A 16,653-nucleotide genomic window follows, 5' to 3' on the forward strand; every position below is an offset into this window, starting at 1 on the left:
CAGTTAATTTGGTTGACAGCCGAGCTCAGCAGCCTCCACATCTCCTCCCTTCCTCCAAACAAACAAACAAACCAACCAACCACTAAACCCCACCCGCCCGGTCAGAGCCGAGCTGGCTGCAGGGAGGCGCCGAGGTCAAACGCACCATTGACACCGTGATGATGATGTTGAAACTTCAGCTTTAACAACTTTATATTTTACACTTTACAACAGGAAACAGGTTCATTATCATTACATGTGATCAGAACATTCAGACCATAACAAAAAGGATCATTAACAGAGACAATGACGTTCATAATCTGTGGTTTGGTGATTAATTATCAGCAGAAAGAAAATATTTATAGTTTGTGTGTGCAAGAATTAGACCAATAGGATTAATACGACTCATGTCTGTTGAGCGTTGGACGTGTTGCTAGGCAGATTTCTGGTCTTTATGCTAAAATAAGATAATTCATATTTTATTCAAACAAGTAGATTAGTTTGTAGGGTTTTGTTGGTTTTATGAGTCCATTCATGCTACAGACACACACCTTCGCCCACCGAGTCCTCGATCGACCAGAATGCATTGCAGAAAACTCATGAGAATAAAGTTGTTTCGTGATGCGTTCATGTGTCCTGGGATTTTAGGCACTTCAGTGTCATCAATCTGATCTGATCAGAGCAGATTTGCATATTAATAATGATGAGCTCATCGTCGACGGGTTGATGAGACAGAAACTCAACTTCTGTCCTGTTTTTCTTTTCTTTTTTTACTTTGGGACAGACGGTGGTTGCTTAGTTACAGCAGAAATCTAAGCATTTTGGGAAACGTTAGAAAACATAAAGTAAAGTAAAACTGACAGATGAGTCACACACACACACACACACACACACACACACACACACACACACACACACACACACACACACACACACACACACACACACACACACACACACACACACACACACACACACACACACACACACACACACACACACACACACACACACACACACACACACAGACGGAGCGAGTAAACAGAGTGTGTAAACTGTGGAGAGTCTTGGACGCAGTTTCAGAAAATCAGATTAATTTTTTCCTCCATCGTTAAACAAAACATGATGATTGACCAAAGTCCCAATAACTTCAAGTGATTAACAACAGACTAACCGGATTAGACAAGTGTGTGTCTGTGTGTGTGTGTGTGTGTGTGTGTGTGTGTGTGTCTGTGTGTGTGTGTGTGTGTGGGTGTGTGTGTCTGTGTGTGTGCGTGTGTTGCTGCCAAAGTGCCATTTCCATAAAAAAACTAAACTTTCACAGACGTTTCTGCAAAATGCAAAGTTTGACTTTTGAGTGTGAACGTGTCAGAGGAGACGACGTCAGTGACTCAGTCTCTCACACAAACACACACACACACGCACACACACACACGCACAATAAATGAGTGTAAAGATCATGGTGTGTGTGTTGATCCTTCACATCTTGTTGGCCTTCCAGGTCAGGTAGGAGTTCCAGGCGACGGCGACGACCTGAACCACGGCCAGCCTACGACCAGGAGACAGGGAGGGGTGATTGATTGCAACAAAACAATCTCAGTGTTATAAAGGGATAGTTCAACATTTTGGCAAACTGGCCCATTGCCATAATCCCTATAGTCATAGCAGTAGGTTCGTTACCTTTAATTGTCGGTGCAAGCTATTTTTAGAACGGCGGAGCAGAGCCGCGAGCTGCTCAGAGCTACGCTACGGAGGAGGCTCATGGGATTTCTTGGTTTCCCTCATCAAACTCATCAAATACACAATCCAACAACTCCACAACGCTCTGGTGGACAAGTTGTGACCTGCACATTCACCACGCTATGAGATAATAACACAACGTTACCAGACAGAGTTGTTTTAGAGGGAAATACAGAGACTGCTTGATGAAAAACTGCCCCGACGGGAACGCGCATCATCTGTCTGGTAACGTTCTGTTATTATCTCATAGCGTGGTGAATGTGCAGGTCACAACTTGTCCACCAGAGCGTTTTGAGACAAAATCCAGGTTCTTTGCACTTGACACAAAGTTTCACTGTTAAAAAAACCATCAATAATCAATCGATCAGAGCAGTAACATAAACGTACCTGTGGTGCAGAGGAATGAAGTAGAAGTTGGCGATCTGGACAGGAGGCCACAGCTGAAACACAAACAGAGACACAGTTCAGTTTAGTCACATGATCATGAACAATAAGAGGAAAATGTTTTTATTACAGTACATATAGAGACATTTAGTTTCCAGGTTCATGTGAATAAAAAGGAAAAACTTACATAGTAGTTTGAGATCAGAGCATCTGTGTAATCCTGCGGACAGAGTCAATACAGTTAATATGAGTGATCAATAAATCTCATTTACTTTTCCAGTTGTGTATACAGAAGTAGGAATAAAAAAAAAGAAAAGACAAAACAAAAAAGAAAGAAAAGAAAAGAAAAGAAACATCTTCTCACAAACAGCTATTTACATAAGACTGTGAGAGTTTGCACCATCAGCCAGGACAAGTATTAAAGTCGTAGTGAATATTAAGGTAAAACAAGATAAATGTAACATATAAAATACAATAAATCTCATTTAAATCAATGTTTTAAAGAAAGAGAGTTTAAAGGGTTAAAAAGAGAATAAAATAAAACAAGAAACAGCTCCCGGCTCCTCTCTGATCTAAAAAGTATTGATCGTTATCGAACATCTGCTGAGTTCAGGTTCGGTCGTTCTCCACCGCAGAGTGAGCGATGGTGATGCGTTCAGGTTCCAGTCGGTTAAACAGGGAAGAAGCCAGAGAGGCTCAGTGAGCGGCCGAGTTAACGGAGGGTGAAGCTGAGACGTCAACACACACGTCCACCTCCAACTGCTCTGCTCGTCGATTACATGATTAATTAAAGGGATACTTCACCCAAAATCGATAATTCACCAATTTCTACTCACCGTCATGCCAAGGAAGGGTTTGGAGAACTTTCAGAGTCATCAAAACGCTTTAGGAGTTCCAGGGGGGGTCCGGCTGGTGACGGGTTTTCATATAATGGCGGTGGATAGAGTTTACTTTTGAATCGTCCAAAACACACACTATGAAACATCCTCTAATAAACACCAGAGCACTAACTAGAGGTGACTGTGACATACAACGGCGTAAGACCAAATTTGGTCAAATGGTGGTGTCTATCAGAGGAACACAGTCCTGGAATATATTACCAGTTTATGTTAGAGACTGTGCCACTAACACCAGTTTCAAAAAGACCCTCAAACAGTTGTTAGTAGCAAGCCAGACCTGCTCTCATACGTAACTTTTTGTCTTTCTATTTTTCTATATGGACTCTTAATGTGAATTGGGAACTATTTTTTGTGTAAAACTGTGTTTTATCTATTTGTATACTGGTATATTGTTTGTATGTTATGACTTGCCTTAGGACAACGGATGTGAATTAGCAACTATGCTAACTCAGGCATCTGTACTGACCCAAGTGTCCTGAAGCCGCCACATGGAAAAGTTGTTCGGAAAAAATTAATGTGACAGAGATCACATTAGTTTTTTCCCAATAACTTTTTCATGTGGCGGCTTCAGGACACTTGGGTCAGTACAGACGAGCAGTATGGAGGTATCTGGATGTTTCATAGTGTGTGTTTTGGACGATTCAAAAGTGAACTCTATCCGCCACCATTATATGAAAACCCGTCACCAGCCGGACCCCCCCTGGAACTCCTAAAGCGTTTTGATGACTCTGAAAGTTCTCCAAACCCTTCCTTGGCATGATGGAGAGTAGATGATTGGTCGATTTTGGGTGAAGTATCCCTTTAACTGTTTATCATGATGTTTAGAAACTTAAACCATGAGGCTGGATTCTCCTGAATGAGAAACTGAATCTGCTTCGTGCCGAGTTTCTGACTCCACAGTAAAAATATGAAAGAGCAAACAACACACACACACACACACAGTAAACTTGAGTGTGTCATCTTTAAAGGTCGCCTCGACATGTCTCGACGTATAAAAACAACAACAGGCCAATGTTCCCGTTACAGTTTCTCTTTCCAGCCGGATTGTGTGTTTTTTTTTTTTTTTTTTCTAATTACGACCAAACAAACGAAGGAGCTGCTTTTTCCACCTGAGGTGAAATTAGAGCGTCAGAGGAAACAGGAGCTGTTTCACCTCTGACCCTGGTTCACTCACAGCTGCTCCTGCTCTGTTTACACCGGCTATATGGGATTAATTATGCACTGTATTAATATAATACACACAAAAATTGCACTTTCGTGTCTTAAATTAACAGGAAATGATACAAAACTCTGGTTTTGGAAACTAATGCCAATTAAAAAGTTGGAATTGTTTATTTTTTTGTCGTCCACAACTTGTTTTAATTATTTAATCTTATTCATAAATTATTAGTCAACCAGAGTGTCAACTAACACGCCTCAGAGTATATGATGTGTTTCACAGCTGCACTTCACCTGCTGATTTTCCTCGATTAATGATGATCATTAAGTTTATTAAACTTGAAAAAATGTATTAATTAAATTAAATTTCTCATGGCCTGGCTCGGATGGAGTTAGCATGTTAGCATGATCATCACTGATCAATGACCATGATCACTTTTGGATAAATCATGAGATTATAATGGGTGTGTATTGCACGGAATGTTCAGAGTCAGAGTGCGTGACATCATTGGTCAGAGTGGGAGAGAGAAAAAAAAATCCATAATTTTTCTCTTTCCACACTCCTCCTGGACACAATTTACACTCTACACACATGATTTTTTCCAAATTTGTAGACAAACTTGTTCTGTTTCTCACTATGTGCTCAAAATATCAGAGAGACTTACAGAATTTGAATTATCAGCCTCTGAGTGCGGCCACGTCTGTCTCTGCTCCTCATTGACTCCAATACAAAGATTTTCTGACAGAAGCAGAACGGACCAATGTTTTAAACTCGCACTTGTCTCCAAAATATTTACTGTAGAAACACCAAATCATACCAAAGCGTTCAGGAAGTCCTTACAGCACTGATGGTTTGGGTTTTTTTCTGATAGGAGCTACCGTTTTGTCACAGTAAGCCTAAATGTGAGACCAGTGCAGAGGCAGAAAATCGCTCTTTTTCTCTATATGTTTCTGTCTGCCTCAGCCTGGGGGGCCCCTATCGTCATTGGCAACCGCCTCAAGTTGCCGTGGTAACCTCTGAGCCTCAGGCCAGAGCCACAGTTAAAAGCAACATGTGTATTTAGTTAATTAAAACTAAATGGTATCAGAGTCTAGTGTGAAACTGGGATCCTGTTCCAGACTTCCTGGTCCGGCTCAGGTGAGTAACCGCTAAAGTCTTGAATGAAACTCGGCGGCGGCTCCATTAATTCTCCTCTCGCACGTCCCGGGGACCAGACCTGGTTGTAATGAGGACCTTTGTCATTTATTTTCTGTCCTTTCTGACATTTACCGGCTTCGGCCTTTCAGCCTCGCCGCCGCCTCCTTTTGTAAATAATTGATGATGATCAGCGGCGTGTTGTTGGGTAAGCACCGACGGCGCTGACGGACGTTTGAGCAGCTGGCACAAGTACGACACCGAGCTCTGACCTGGCATACAAATACACACACACACACACACACACGTATATATATGAAGGTATGAGTCACTCTGGCTGTTTCCACGGCCCCTCCCTCCCTCCCTCGCGTCTCTTCGCCATCACAGGAAACAGTTTCTAATAATAATGGGAGGTGAGAGCTGGAGGTCGGACACCGGACTGACAATCAGAACCAAACTTCCTCTCTGCGTTTTCTCAACCACACACAAACACAAACACAAACACACTTTTTACTCTGCTGCTGGAGAAACCGACCGACCGAGCTCTGTGTGCGTGTTTCGCTTCGGTGCAGAGTCAGTTATCGTCACGTCTCAGGTCCAAATATAGAAAAAAACAAAGTTGAGTTAAATCAGCAAAAAGAAAAAAGTCCGGGACTAAACGACAACCCAGAAAACACAAAGGTTCATCCATGCATAAAGGTCACGGTGATGTCTAGACTCACAGGGAGGAGGAGGAGGAGGAGGCTGCAGGTCTCTGCAAGTTTCATTCATGACTTAAAGACAATTTTAACTAATTAAACTCCAGTTTCACAGCTGGAACAACAGGAGTGAGTCACAGGAACCCGTCGGGACAATTTATTCACGATTATGCGTTCTATTTGTAATTCTCAGCTGCTTTGATTCCTAAAAACATCATGAATCAAACACCGAAGATGAACTGGACCTGGATCAGCAGCAGAAAACTAATTGAAGGATTAAGTCGGTTCAAAGATTGTGAATTTAATTTGGAGGGAACAGAAACAGAAACAGAGATTTAACATTTTCAAATCTGATTCAAAAACATGTTTGAAGAAGAAAACTTTGATTTCACTTTGGTTTTCTCCACAAATTTCATTCACAGTGTTGTGACGTCCTGTGAATAGGAATTATTTCTACTTTTCTCTTCTCTCGTTGATTTACAGTTGGTTAATCTTCTGTTACGTGGCAGTTTGGAGCCTTTAACGCAGCTCTGATGAATAATAAATAAATGTCTGAGGACGAATCAGGTCAAAGTCTGAACTTTTACCTCAGGAGGGTTAAATCTGACCCAGAGTCAGTCGGAGAAGAACGACTCGGGTCACATGTTCGATTCCCACGACTTCGACATTAAACAAGTCACAGAAAGGAAAGAAAGAGAGGGAGGAGAGGAGAAGACCGACACCTTCAAACAACACAGTGTGAGTGTGTGTGTGTGTGTTTTCACCCTCTTGAGCTTCTTGACGTTTTCCTCGGCCGTCAGTCCGTTCAGAGCTCCAGAGATACAGAGGAAGGCTCCGAGGAAACACGGAGCGAAACACAACTGTGGAAGAAACCAGAAAATATCAATGAGACAAAGACAGAAGATTAATAACTCATCTATTAATTGATGTTAGGATCAATCAGTGTATTGTGGCTCATGATTAAACAGGGATGCAAACGGGTCAGGACCAAAAAAGAGAGGAATTGTCTGGCGGGCGGGCGGGCGGGGGGGGGCCTCACCATTAACAATATCACAGAAAAGTCAATTTCCAGTAGTTCAACCCCAACCAAGTATTGAGTGCATATAGATGGACAGTTTTCAGAAGGCCAACATTTCTAGATTAAAAATGCTTTAAAAAAATAAAAACCATTGCAATATTTCAATTTTGGAGATACTGATTTTTAGGTCTTCACTGAATGTTAGTCATATACTATTAAAATAAACAGAAGAAATAAAGACATGGGATTTAACATCCCATTCAGTGTGTAATGGACATATAGGCCTATATAATGTGTTAGTTTCACTTTAATTGAACACATTCTACATCGCGGAGGCGACGTCTCTCCTTCACCGTAGAAACGGGGCAGAGCTCCGTGGGAGACACCTGCCTGACACAGCAACGGACATGCACGGGGGGGAAAACGGCGGCGCCGTCGCACCGAATGCACGCGGCTACGCGCCGCTTTGGGTAACGAGCGCGCACGTCGCGTCTACATTGGAGGTGAATAGGTAGGCTGTTACCAGTGTAATCAGAGACAACCATGAATGAGTTATCGCACACACAGAGGTGAGCAGCAGAGCGGCCGCACCGTGACCACGGTCCGCTCCAGCTGCCTGGTGTCCCCATTACGCACCACGCGTCTTTTCAGTCACTTGTCCAAGTTCTCCTTTACTGTTTTTTTTCGAGACAACACTCATTCTCTCTCTCTCTTTTACCGGCGGTGTCAGCTGATGTGCACATCTGCAGCAACCCAAACAAATGCACATGTTACTGTTGACTGGCTCTATTCCAGCCACATGATTGGTTCGGCGCGGTGGAAATCTCATTATCATTGGTTATTTGTATTGTCTGCCAAAACATGGATGAATGAAATCTATCGACCAAGTCTCATATTTCTATCGAGGAAAAGTTATTTCACAATTTATAGACACAACACCGACAAGTACTGAACACGATGAAATAGACGAAGACGCGAGGGTCCCGTCGCCATAAAAGAATCGCGTGTATTGAGTCGCAAAAAAAAAAAGTCGCGTATACCGCGTCTCGCGCCTAATCGCGTCTTTGCGTCACGGCCTTTTACACCGCGGACGTAACGAATAAACGGTGACGGTGTGAACGAACAACATAGAACAGGACCAGACGTGGCGTTGTTTCCTCTTTTCACCTACAGCTCCACTCTCTCTTACTTACACTAACTACTGTTATTGTTGAGGCAGAGGATTGTGGGATTTGTAGTTTTGGACCAATCGCAGGTTGTGCTCTTTCTTTTTTGTGATTTTCCCGGTTCACACATGTCTTTTTTTTTTAGGGGCAAATGCGAGTGAAATGCTCGCCCATGGTGGGCATAAGAAAATTTAAGACCTGTCTAAAATTATTTAAGACTTGAACACAATAATTCAACAAATTTAAGACATTTTAAGGCCTAAAAGTGTGTAATGGACATAGCCTATATAATGTGTTAGTTTCACTTTAATTGAACACATTCTACATCGCGGAGGCGACGTCTCTCCTTCACCTCTGAAACGGGGCAGAGCTCCGTGGGAGACACCTGCCTGACACAGTAATGTACGTACCGACTGCACGCGGATACGCGCCGCTTTGGGTAACGAGCGCGCCAACATTGGAGGTCGGCAGTTATCAGTATGATCAGAAACCATGAATGAGTTCGCCTCAGTTTCACGTGATTGTCACTGTCAGCCTGTTAGAAAAACATTTTACTGACCCCAGCTGAGACGCTGAGACCCCCCCCCCCTCAAAACAAAATCTCTTCGGATCTGAATGATTCACACAAGTCACCTAATTGGTCATGAAAAAAGCGAGTTTCGCTTTTCGGCGCGCTGTTTGCATCCCTGATTAAAGATGAACATGATGAATATAGGATGTAAACTCTGCTGGTTTGACCTTTTGAATGTTTGCAGAGGTCAGAGGTCAGATGAGCTCTGGTTTCAGTTTTATAACAGAACGACACTGAACTCATCCTGGATTTAAAAGGATTAAAACTGTTTTATTTTGTCAAATAAAAGATGTTTGAACCTGAAAACACAGGAAAAGTAACAGAGCATTTACTCTATTTCATGTTTTAACAGACACTGAAAGATGAATTACAAGGAAAGATTAATCCTTCAATATCTACTTTTACATAAACATCACAAAATACTCAGATTAAATTAAACATTTATTATGGGTTTAAAAAACAATACACTACAATAAAATGTAAATGTAAAAGGGAACTTGTCTCAGTTTCAGTTCAATTTATTCCAATTTTTAAACGTCTTTTCACACAGTTCGTTTACAGGTGTGTAAAAAATCTGAATTAAATCTAATATATCATTTCTCAGCCTTGTGTTTTCTGAATTTACATGTTTGAAGAACTAGTTAAAGGCTAAAAAATATATATTTATTTTATTGAAACGACAGAAAAAGACATTTATCTGAGAGGTTTTAGGATTATTTCACCTCCTGACTCTGAAACAGCCTCAATAATTCTCACTGTAAATAAAAAATTTGATGAGTAACGTATATCTCTTTTTGTTTGTTTCTGGTTCATTGGTGAAAGTCGACCGAAAACTGAATAAATCTGATGTAATAAAATGTTTTTTCTGTGTTGGATGTGTGTGTTGTGTTGAGGAGCGACTCGTGTGTTGCTGACGTGCCGGACGACGTGGACGCTGCTGCTCTGTTACTGTGACGTAGGAAACGAGCTGCAGCTGCTTTGCCTTAAATCTTTCAAGTCACCAAATGGCGCTTTATTCTTTCTCCGTGGACGCGAGGCCGGGTGCAGAGGGAGCAGCGACCGTCGCTGTGACCACATAACTATTCAGGCGGAGCAGTGAACTCTTTATACTCGGCTCTAAATATTTCATCACAGGGAGCGATAGTGAAAAGCTCCGAGCTCTGAATCTGTGCTGCTGCGTTCAGCTGAACCGGCACGGGTTCATACGGTCGACAGCAGGGGTCGCCGTGACGACAGGAAGCTGCTGCTGCACCTGGATCAGATCAGGGAAGTAATCTATGATCTGATCTGTAATCTATTATCTATAATATCAAACACACTGTGGTAGAACAGAGACAGTGAATCGTCCACAGCTCAGTGAGAAACAGAGGAAGTTCAAACAAAGAGCTTCAAACCCTTGAACAGAAAGGGAAGACGGAAAAGAAGAAGAAAAAGAAGAAGAGCAGTGGTACCAAGTGGGGCGGCTCGTCCAATGATCAGAGGGTTGGCGGTTCGAATCCCGCTCTATCCCGGTTGCTGCCGTAGTGTCCTTGGGCAAGACACCTTACCCACCTTGCTCCTGATGGGTCGTGGTTCGCGCCTTGCATGGCAGCTTCCGCCATCAGTGTGTGAATGTGTGTGTGAATGGGTGAATGTGATGTACTGTAAAGCGCTTTGGGTATCGTTGAGATGGAAAAGCGCTATATAAATACAAGACCATTTACCATTTACCATTTACCAAAGATCCTCTATTTACCAAGATACCCCATGAGAGGCTGCTCCAATGATAGAAACACTTCCTGTCTCTCTAAATGGGCGTGGCTAACGGTCACCACCTAGTCTGTGAACGTGTGTGTGGATTTATAAAATTTGTAGGTAGATGAAAGTGAGATGTTTATATTTTCTTATGATAACATTAAATATTTACACTACTAACAGTCATATTTAGCATGACAAAAATTATTTAAATAATTTTCACGGGAGTTCGTGGCCGTTTGTTTGACGTTGCCTAGGAGATCTGTGGCAAATCTGGCGAGAGTGTGTCGTAGAGACAAAGACAGGTCTGGAACAAAGTGGATTTTCTCCTGATGTGTCAAACTGTTCAGAAGAGATGTGGCTTGTGAAAAATGAGTCCAAAATTTACTTCAGTGACTGTGGGAAGAAAGAATCGACCATAATCGGTGTTCACGTTCAATTCTCCCATTGGAGTCAATACACTCAAGGCTGCTGCTAGTCTCCTAAAGGGGCGTGGCCGTGCAGAAGCCCACGTGACATGGGGGGTCTTGGTTTATAAACCGTCTTTGGTGGTAGAGGAGGAAGAAGAAGACGGAAAAGAAGAAGAAGCCTGGAGGACCAGGTGATGTGCTCGTCCTCTCTCACCTGGTCGATCAGCATCTTCTTCATGGCTGCGCTCTTCGTTCCTCCAACGACGAGTCGGTCCAGAACTTTGTACCAGCTCCCGATCACCGGTCCCTGAGGAGAAATAATCAATAATCAATAAACAGATCAATCAATCAATCGATTTAAATCACCAATACAGTCTAAAGAGACAAACAAACTGAATCTATCATTAATGAGCTGAACATAACGATTGTCAGTGAACATGTCACCACCGTGTTACCGACAAACATCTGCCAACATCTGCACGTCGTCACCGCCTGACGATTATAGAAACTTAAAGAAACAGTGACGTCCAATAGAAACGAGCCGATTTACATAAATGAACTGAGCAGCAGCAGCGACGGAGCCGAGGGTGATTTCACACACACACAAACACACAAAATGTGTGAACGCACAATAAACAACATGAAGAAGAAGAAGAGACGTAACGACGACGTCATGTTTGTCTGACTCACAGGAAGCTGCAACATGAACTCAGACTCCTCTAAAAGTTTGACATCAAGTTCTCATTTCATTTTCCTCCTCGTGTCAAACAGGAAACATTTCATACAGATGTTTTAGTTAAAAATGTCAAATACCTGTGAACCTGTAAACAGCACAAAACATTCAGATTAAATCAAACATTTATTATGAGTGAGAATAAATAAAAGAATATGAAGAACAACACGCTATGAAAATGTAAACGTAAAAGGGAATTCAGGTATTTATTCCTATTTTTAGATAGATAGATAGATAGATAGATAGATAGATAGATAGATAGATAGATAGATAGATAGATAGATAGATAGATAGATAGATAGATAGATAGATAGATAGAGCTTCTTTTCAAACTGTTTGTTTACAGGTGAAGCAAATCTTAATAAAATTAGTTAACAAGAGTAATGTAATTTTTTTTGTTTGTTTCTGGTTCAGTGGTGAAAGTCGACCAGGTTAATGTGGGAACCTGAGACTCTTTGTTGTAGACAGATGTTTTTTTGTGCTTGATAAATAAACATTATAAACTAAAAACTACACTAAAAGTTTGACATCACGTTCTCCTCATTTCATTTCATACAGATGTTTTAATTTAAAATGTCACATAATGACACTCGTAATCAAACAAACCTGTGACACGGGGAGAACTCACCACGAAGAAGAAGCCGATGCTCATCATCTTGGCCGTCCGCATCACGTTGTGCTGACTCAGCCCTCGCCGCTCGATCACCTGCTGCGATATGACGTCGCCGACACCGACCAGAGTCCCTGAAGGCAACACAAGGTTAAATAAAGACACAGAATAAATTATCTTCATTAAGATTGAAGAGATAAGAGGTCAAACTTCTTATTTGTTCCAATTACAATTAGCACAACACAAAGATAACACTTTATAATAAATACAAATATTTATCATTAGTATCCTGATATTAATTAGTCCATAATTCATAAACACAGATAAAAATGTATAAACTCTGGATGAATAAACTTGTCTATAATGTGTTTAATTATTGTATTTTCATGCTTAATTAACAACTAATTGAGAATTTATAAATCAAGTATCATATCACTGACAAATGAGATCATTACATCATAGTAATAGAAAACTAATAAAATTAATGAATGATATTCATCAACAGTCTTAACATGTTGAAAGGGAGTAGGAAGAAGTAAAAAAACTTATATGATCCTATCCCCTAGTCCTTTTTATCAAATTATCCTCTAATAATTATGTCAATATTAATAAATATTGTCAATAAATTAGAGTGTATTTATAGGATAATTGATTATAGGTGATCAGTCAGGTGGTCGTCCTCTCTCTGTTCTGTCAGTCTGTCATTATCTATTGATCGGTGACGGTGAGACTTAAAATCAATACCAGGGACCAAAACCAAACCTCAGCTGTTGACTCCACTCCTCCTGCTTTGACATTTACTTTAGGTTTTTTATTTTTTTAATTCTTTTTTTATTTTTTTTTACTCCCACCTCATAAAAAGACGAATCAGCAAACTAACATGATGTCAGCGACCACGGCCGCACGCCACCGTTAAACCTGACAGCAGGCGTAATAACACGCAGCCACGGAGCCGCTGAACAAGACGTAACCTTTCCTCCAAATGTCAGGGGGGAACTAATAAAGGCAGTTAGGGTGACAAGGGGCACACACACACACACACACACACACACACACACACACACACACACACACACACACACACACACACACACACACACACACACACACACACACACACACACACACACACACACACAGAAAATGTCAACTGTACACCTTGAGAGCAATAAAAAAAACTAAAAAAACATTTGTGTTTCCCTTCATGAGAAAACCCCCCAGAAACATGAGTCACAGCAAAGTCAAGTCACAACTGTAAAAACGAACAACTGTTTTATTTCTGGACCTAAAGTCGATGTTAAAAAAAATCTAAATAGAAGCAAAGTAAAAAACCTAAAATACAAAAGAAATGTAGATCGCTTCTTCTATTAAAATTATAAAAGAAATTTGGGAAGAGGTGGAGAATTGGAGGCAGCTCCTAAAAAGACGTGGATGCAAATGTGAAAAAAAAAACTAATTTTAAAGAATAAGTTAATTTCCATTCACAATTTTCTTTTTGAATGTGATTTTTTAAAAATATTTTATTATTTTCAGCTTCAACTCCTGACAGAAATAATCCGTCACAGTGACACTGCCACCATCTAGTGGCGCTTCACAGGTACTAAACAAAGCTACAACACAGGAGCATTGATTAATGTTCATTTACTGAGATGTAAAAATGAATGAGTTGTTGAAGATTTGAAGCTGTGGCCACCTGGACTAAGATTTCTGCTCGTTTTAAGTCCAAAAAAACAAAACAAAAACAATAATCAGTATTAGATCTAAGATGCTGCCGTTTCCTTTGGTCACTGAAGTTCAATTAATCACATATTTAACTTATTAAACCTAAGGAGACATAGTGAGGTAGCAACAAAAGCAGAGCTGCAACTATTAGTCAAATAATTAGAATTAATTAGAGACAATCTGACTTGTTTTTTTCTTTCTTTCTTGTTATATATTATTGAAAAGTGGATATATTTAGGTTTTGCACTGTAACTTTGTCAGTTTAGGTTCTGGGAAATAACAGCAGGTATATATATTATATCTCATTTTATAGCCTAGATAAAATAATTGAGAAAATAATCAATTTCGGAAGAAAATCATTAGTTTCGAGTGCAAGGTTAATTTTTTAGTAGAATCATTAAATGGTCTCAAGTTTCCAGTTTGTTTCTTTATGATGGAAAAAACCTGCAAATGTTGAGAAGCTGTAGCTCGTAACTTTCATATATTTCCATGATCGTATTGTAAACTTCAATCCCCAAACTGATCAGAGACTTGTCATTGATGGTTATTGATACTTTATGGTCCCTGTGATAGAACCGGTTGTTATCGGCCTCTTGGTCGCTCAGTTCAAAGGTCTTTTTTTTCTCTTCTCTCTGTTGACTTTAAACCCGAGGTAAACTGAGTCAACAAGAGCAATGGGTTGTGTGACCTCTGACCTCACTGCCGTCGCTAAGAGAAGGACATTTTGACAAACCTTTTGAGACAAACAGGTTTAAAGGAATAGTTCAACATTTAGTCAGATTCTCCTATTACCATAATCCCTATAGTCGTAGCAGTAGGTTCATCACCTTTAATTATCGGTGCATGTTGTTTTGAGATCGGTGGGGTAGAGACGTGAGCTGCTCAGAGAACACAATGGAGGTGAACGGTACAGGTCCCCTGTCCCTCGTCTGGTGGACAAGTTGTGACCTGCACATTCACCACGCTATGAAGTAATAACAGAACATTGTTGTTTCAGAGGCAAATGCAGCAGGAACTACTTTTCCAGACACGGCTGCTGGGCGGAGTGCCTTCAAAAGTGAAAGTAGTCCTGAGTATTTAGATAGATAGATAGATAGATAGATAGATAGATAGATAGATAGATAGATAGATAGATAGATAGATTTATTTGTCCTTTACAAGGAAAATTGTTTTCACCATTGCGTACAAACGGCCTCGAGAAGTGCAAATTACATTCATTTACGTACAAAGACTCGAGGCAGTAAGCGTACGGGAGGTGTCGTCGCAGCAGAGCATGCGCCGTAGCTCATCTGCTTCATGTGTCGTAATGTTACATAAAATTATACATGATTATTTCACAGCGTGGTGAATGTGCAGGTCACAACTTGTCCACTAGAGCGTTGTGGAGTTGTTGGATTGTGTATTTGACGAGTTTGACGAGGGACAGGGGACCTGAACCGTTCACCTCCGTTGTGTTCACTGAGCAGCTCATGTCTCTGCCCCGCCGATCTCAAAACAACATGCACCGATAATTTACCAAAAGTGTTGAACTATCCCTTTAAGTGTACAGTAGGTAGGTGTGTTGGTCATACCTGCGGTCACTATCTGCACCCTCCAGGGGTATTTAGTCATCAGGGCCTGGTAGGACCTCCACAGACCGGCCATCCTCCTCCTGCTGGGACAGGGGACAACACAACAGACACGTGAAGTACACACACACACACACACACACACACACACACACACACACACACACACACACACACACACACACACACACACACACACACACACACACACACACACACACACAACTATCCTACCCTATATACCCACACTGCCCCGCCCACCGGCACACAACGTGACTCAAATCAAGCAGCTCCTGCTAATAAGCTCCGTTATATTGTCCATCACAGCCTGTTGATTAGTTTAACCGCTCAGCTCCTCCAGCACTGAGCTCGGGGTTGTCAAATGTTTCCTGCATGGAGACGATGGAGGAAGTTTTTTTTTTTTTTTAAACCAGTCACTCATTGATATAATTAACATTTGGACATTAAAAAGCATTTTAAAACTTTATTTTTTGGTCCTTTTACAACATACTGTCAGAATGCACACGCCACAGTAACTTAGGCTATGAATCCCAGTTAACACTCACCTAACTGATGATATAAAGTTAGGATTTTTTGTAAACAAAGCCATTTCCGGTTAATTCTATCGATGCCGAATTGAAAAGTGGCTTCAAAAGTTTCACAAAAAAACAAATAAATGCGCGTCTTTGATTAAAATACATTCACAAATATCAACGTAAACGTTAAACTGTCGAGTTTTTTAAACGGAGTCACTTTAGTGCCTAACGTCCGGCGGTCTCGTGCAGCGCTAAGCTAACGTTAACGTTCCATTTACTGCGTCGTTGCTAAGCAGCTGAAACCAAACCGTGAAAAACCAACTGACAATAAACTGATCGATTCGTTTAATAATAATAAAAAATCAATCACAGTAAATAAGAGTTGTGTTAAAATACTGAAAGTCACCTTTAGCACATGATTTAACTCAATAAGTTTCTACAGAAGAATTTAATCGACACAACTGAGCTGTAGTTGGATGTAAAACTTACAACCAACTGACAACGAGTCACAACGTGCCGCTCTGTTTGTTAATCTACGGTCAATAATAAAGTGTGTACATGCCTGTTAACGAGCCCTGCTCCACTGACAGGA

At 41.0% G+C, this 16,653-nt stretch overlaps 1 protein-coding gene across 1 annotated transcript; it reads right to left on the reverse strand.

Moving 5' to 3' along the window:
* Nucleotides 1–932: 932 nt before the first annotated feature.
* Nucleotides 933–16,653, reverse strand: mpv17 (mitochondrial inner membrane protein MPV17). Its single transcript, XM_084000295.1, has 8 exons — nucleotides 16,624–16,653; nucleotides 15,529–15,608; nucleotides 12,254–12,369; nucleotides 11,107–11,199; nucleotides 6,758–6,853; nucleotides 2,291–2,323; nucleotides 2,107–2,159; nucleotides 933–1,528 (listed from the first exon to the last, which is right to left on the reverse strand). Exons 2-8 carry the CDS (start codon nucleotides 15,599–15,601, stop codon nucleotides 1,459–1,461), a joined length of 534 nt encoding a protein of 177 aa, XP_083856421.1. The 5' UTR covers nucleotides 15,602–15,608; nucleotides 16,624–16,653; the 3' UTR covers nucleotides 933–1,458.

Source organism: Trachurus trachurus (genome assembly GCF_905171665.1).
Source record: "Trachurus trachurus genome assembly, chromosome: 24".
Taxonomy (NCBI): Eukaryota; Metazoa; Chordata; class Actinopteri; order Carangiformes; family Carangidae; genus Trachurus; species Trachurus trachurus.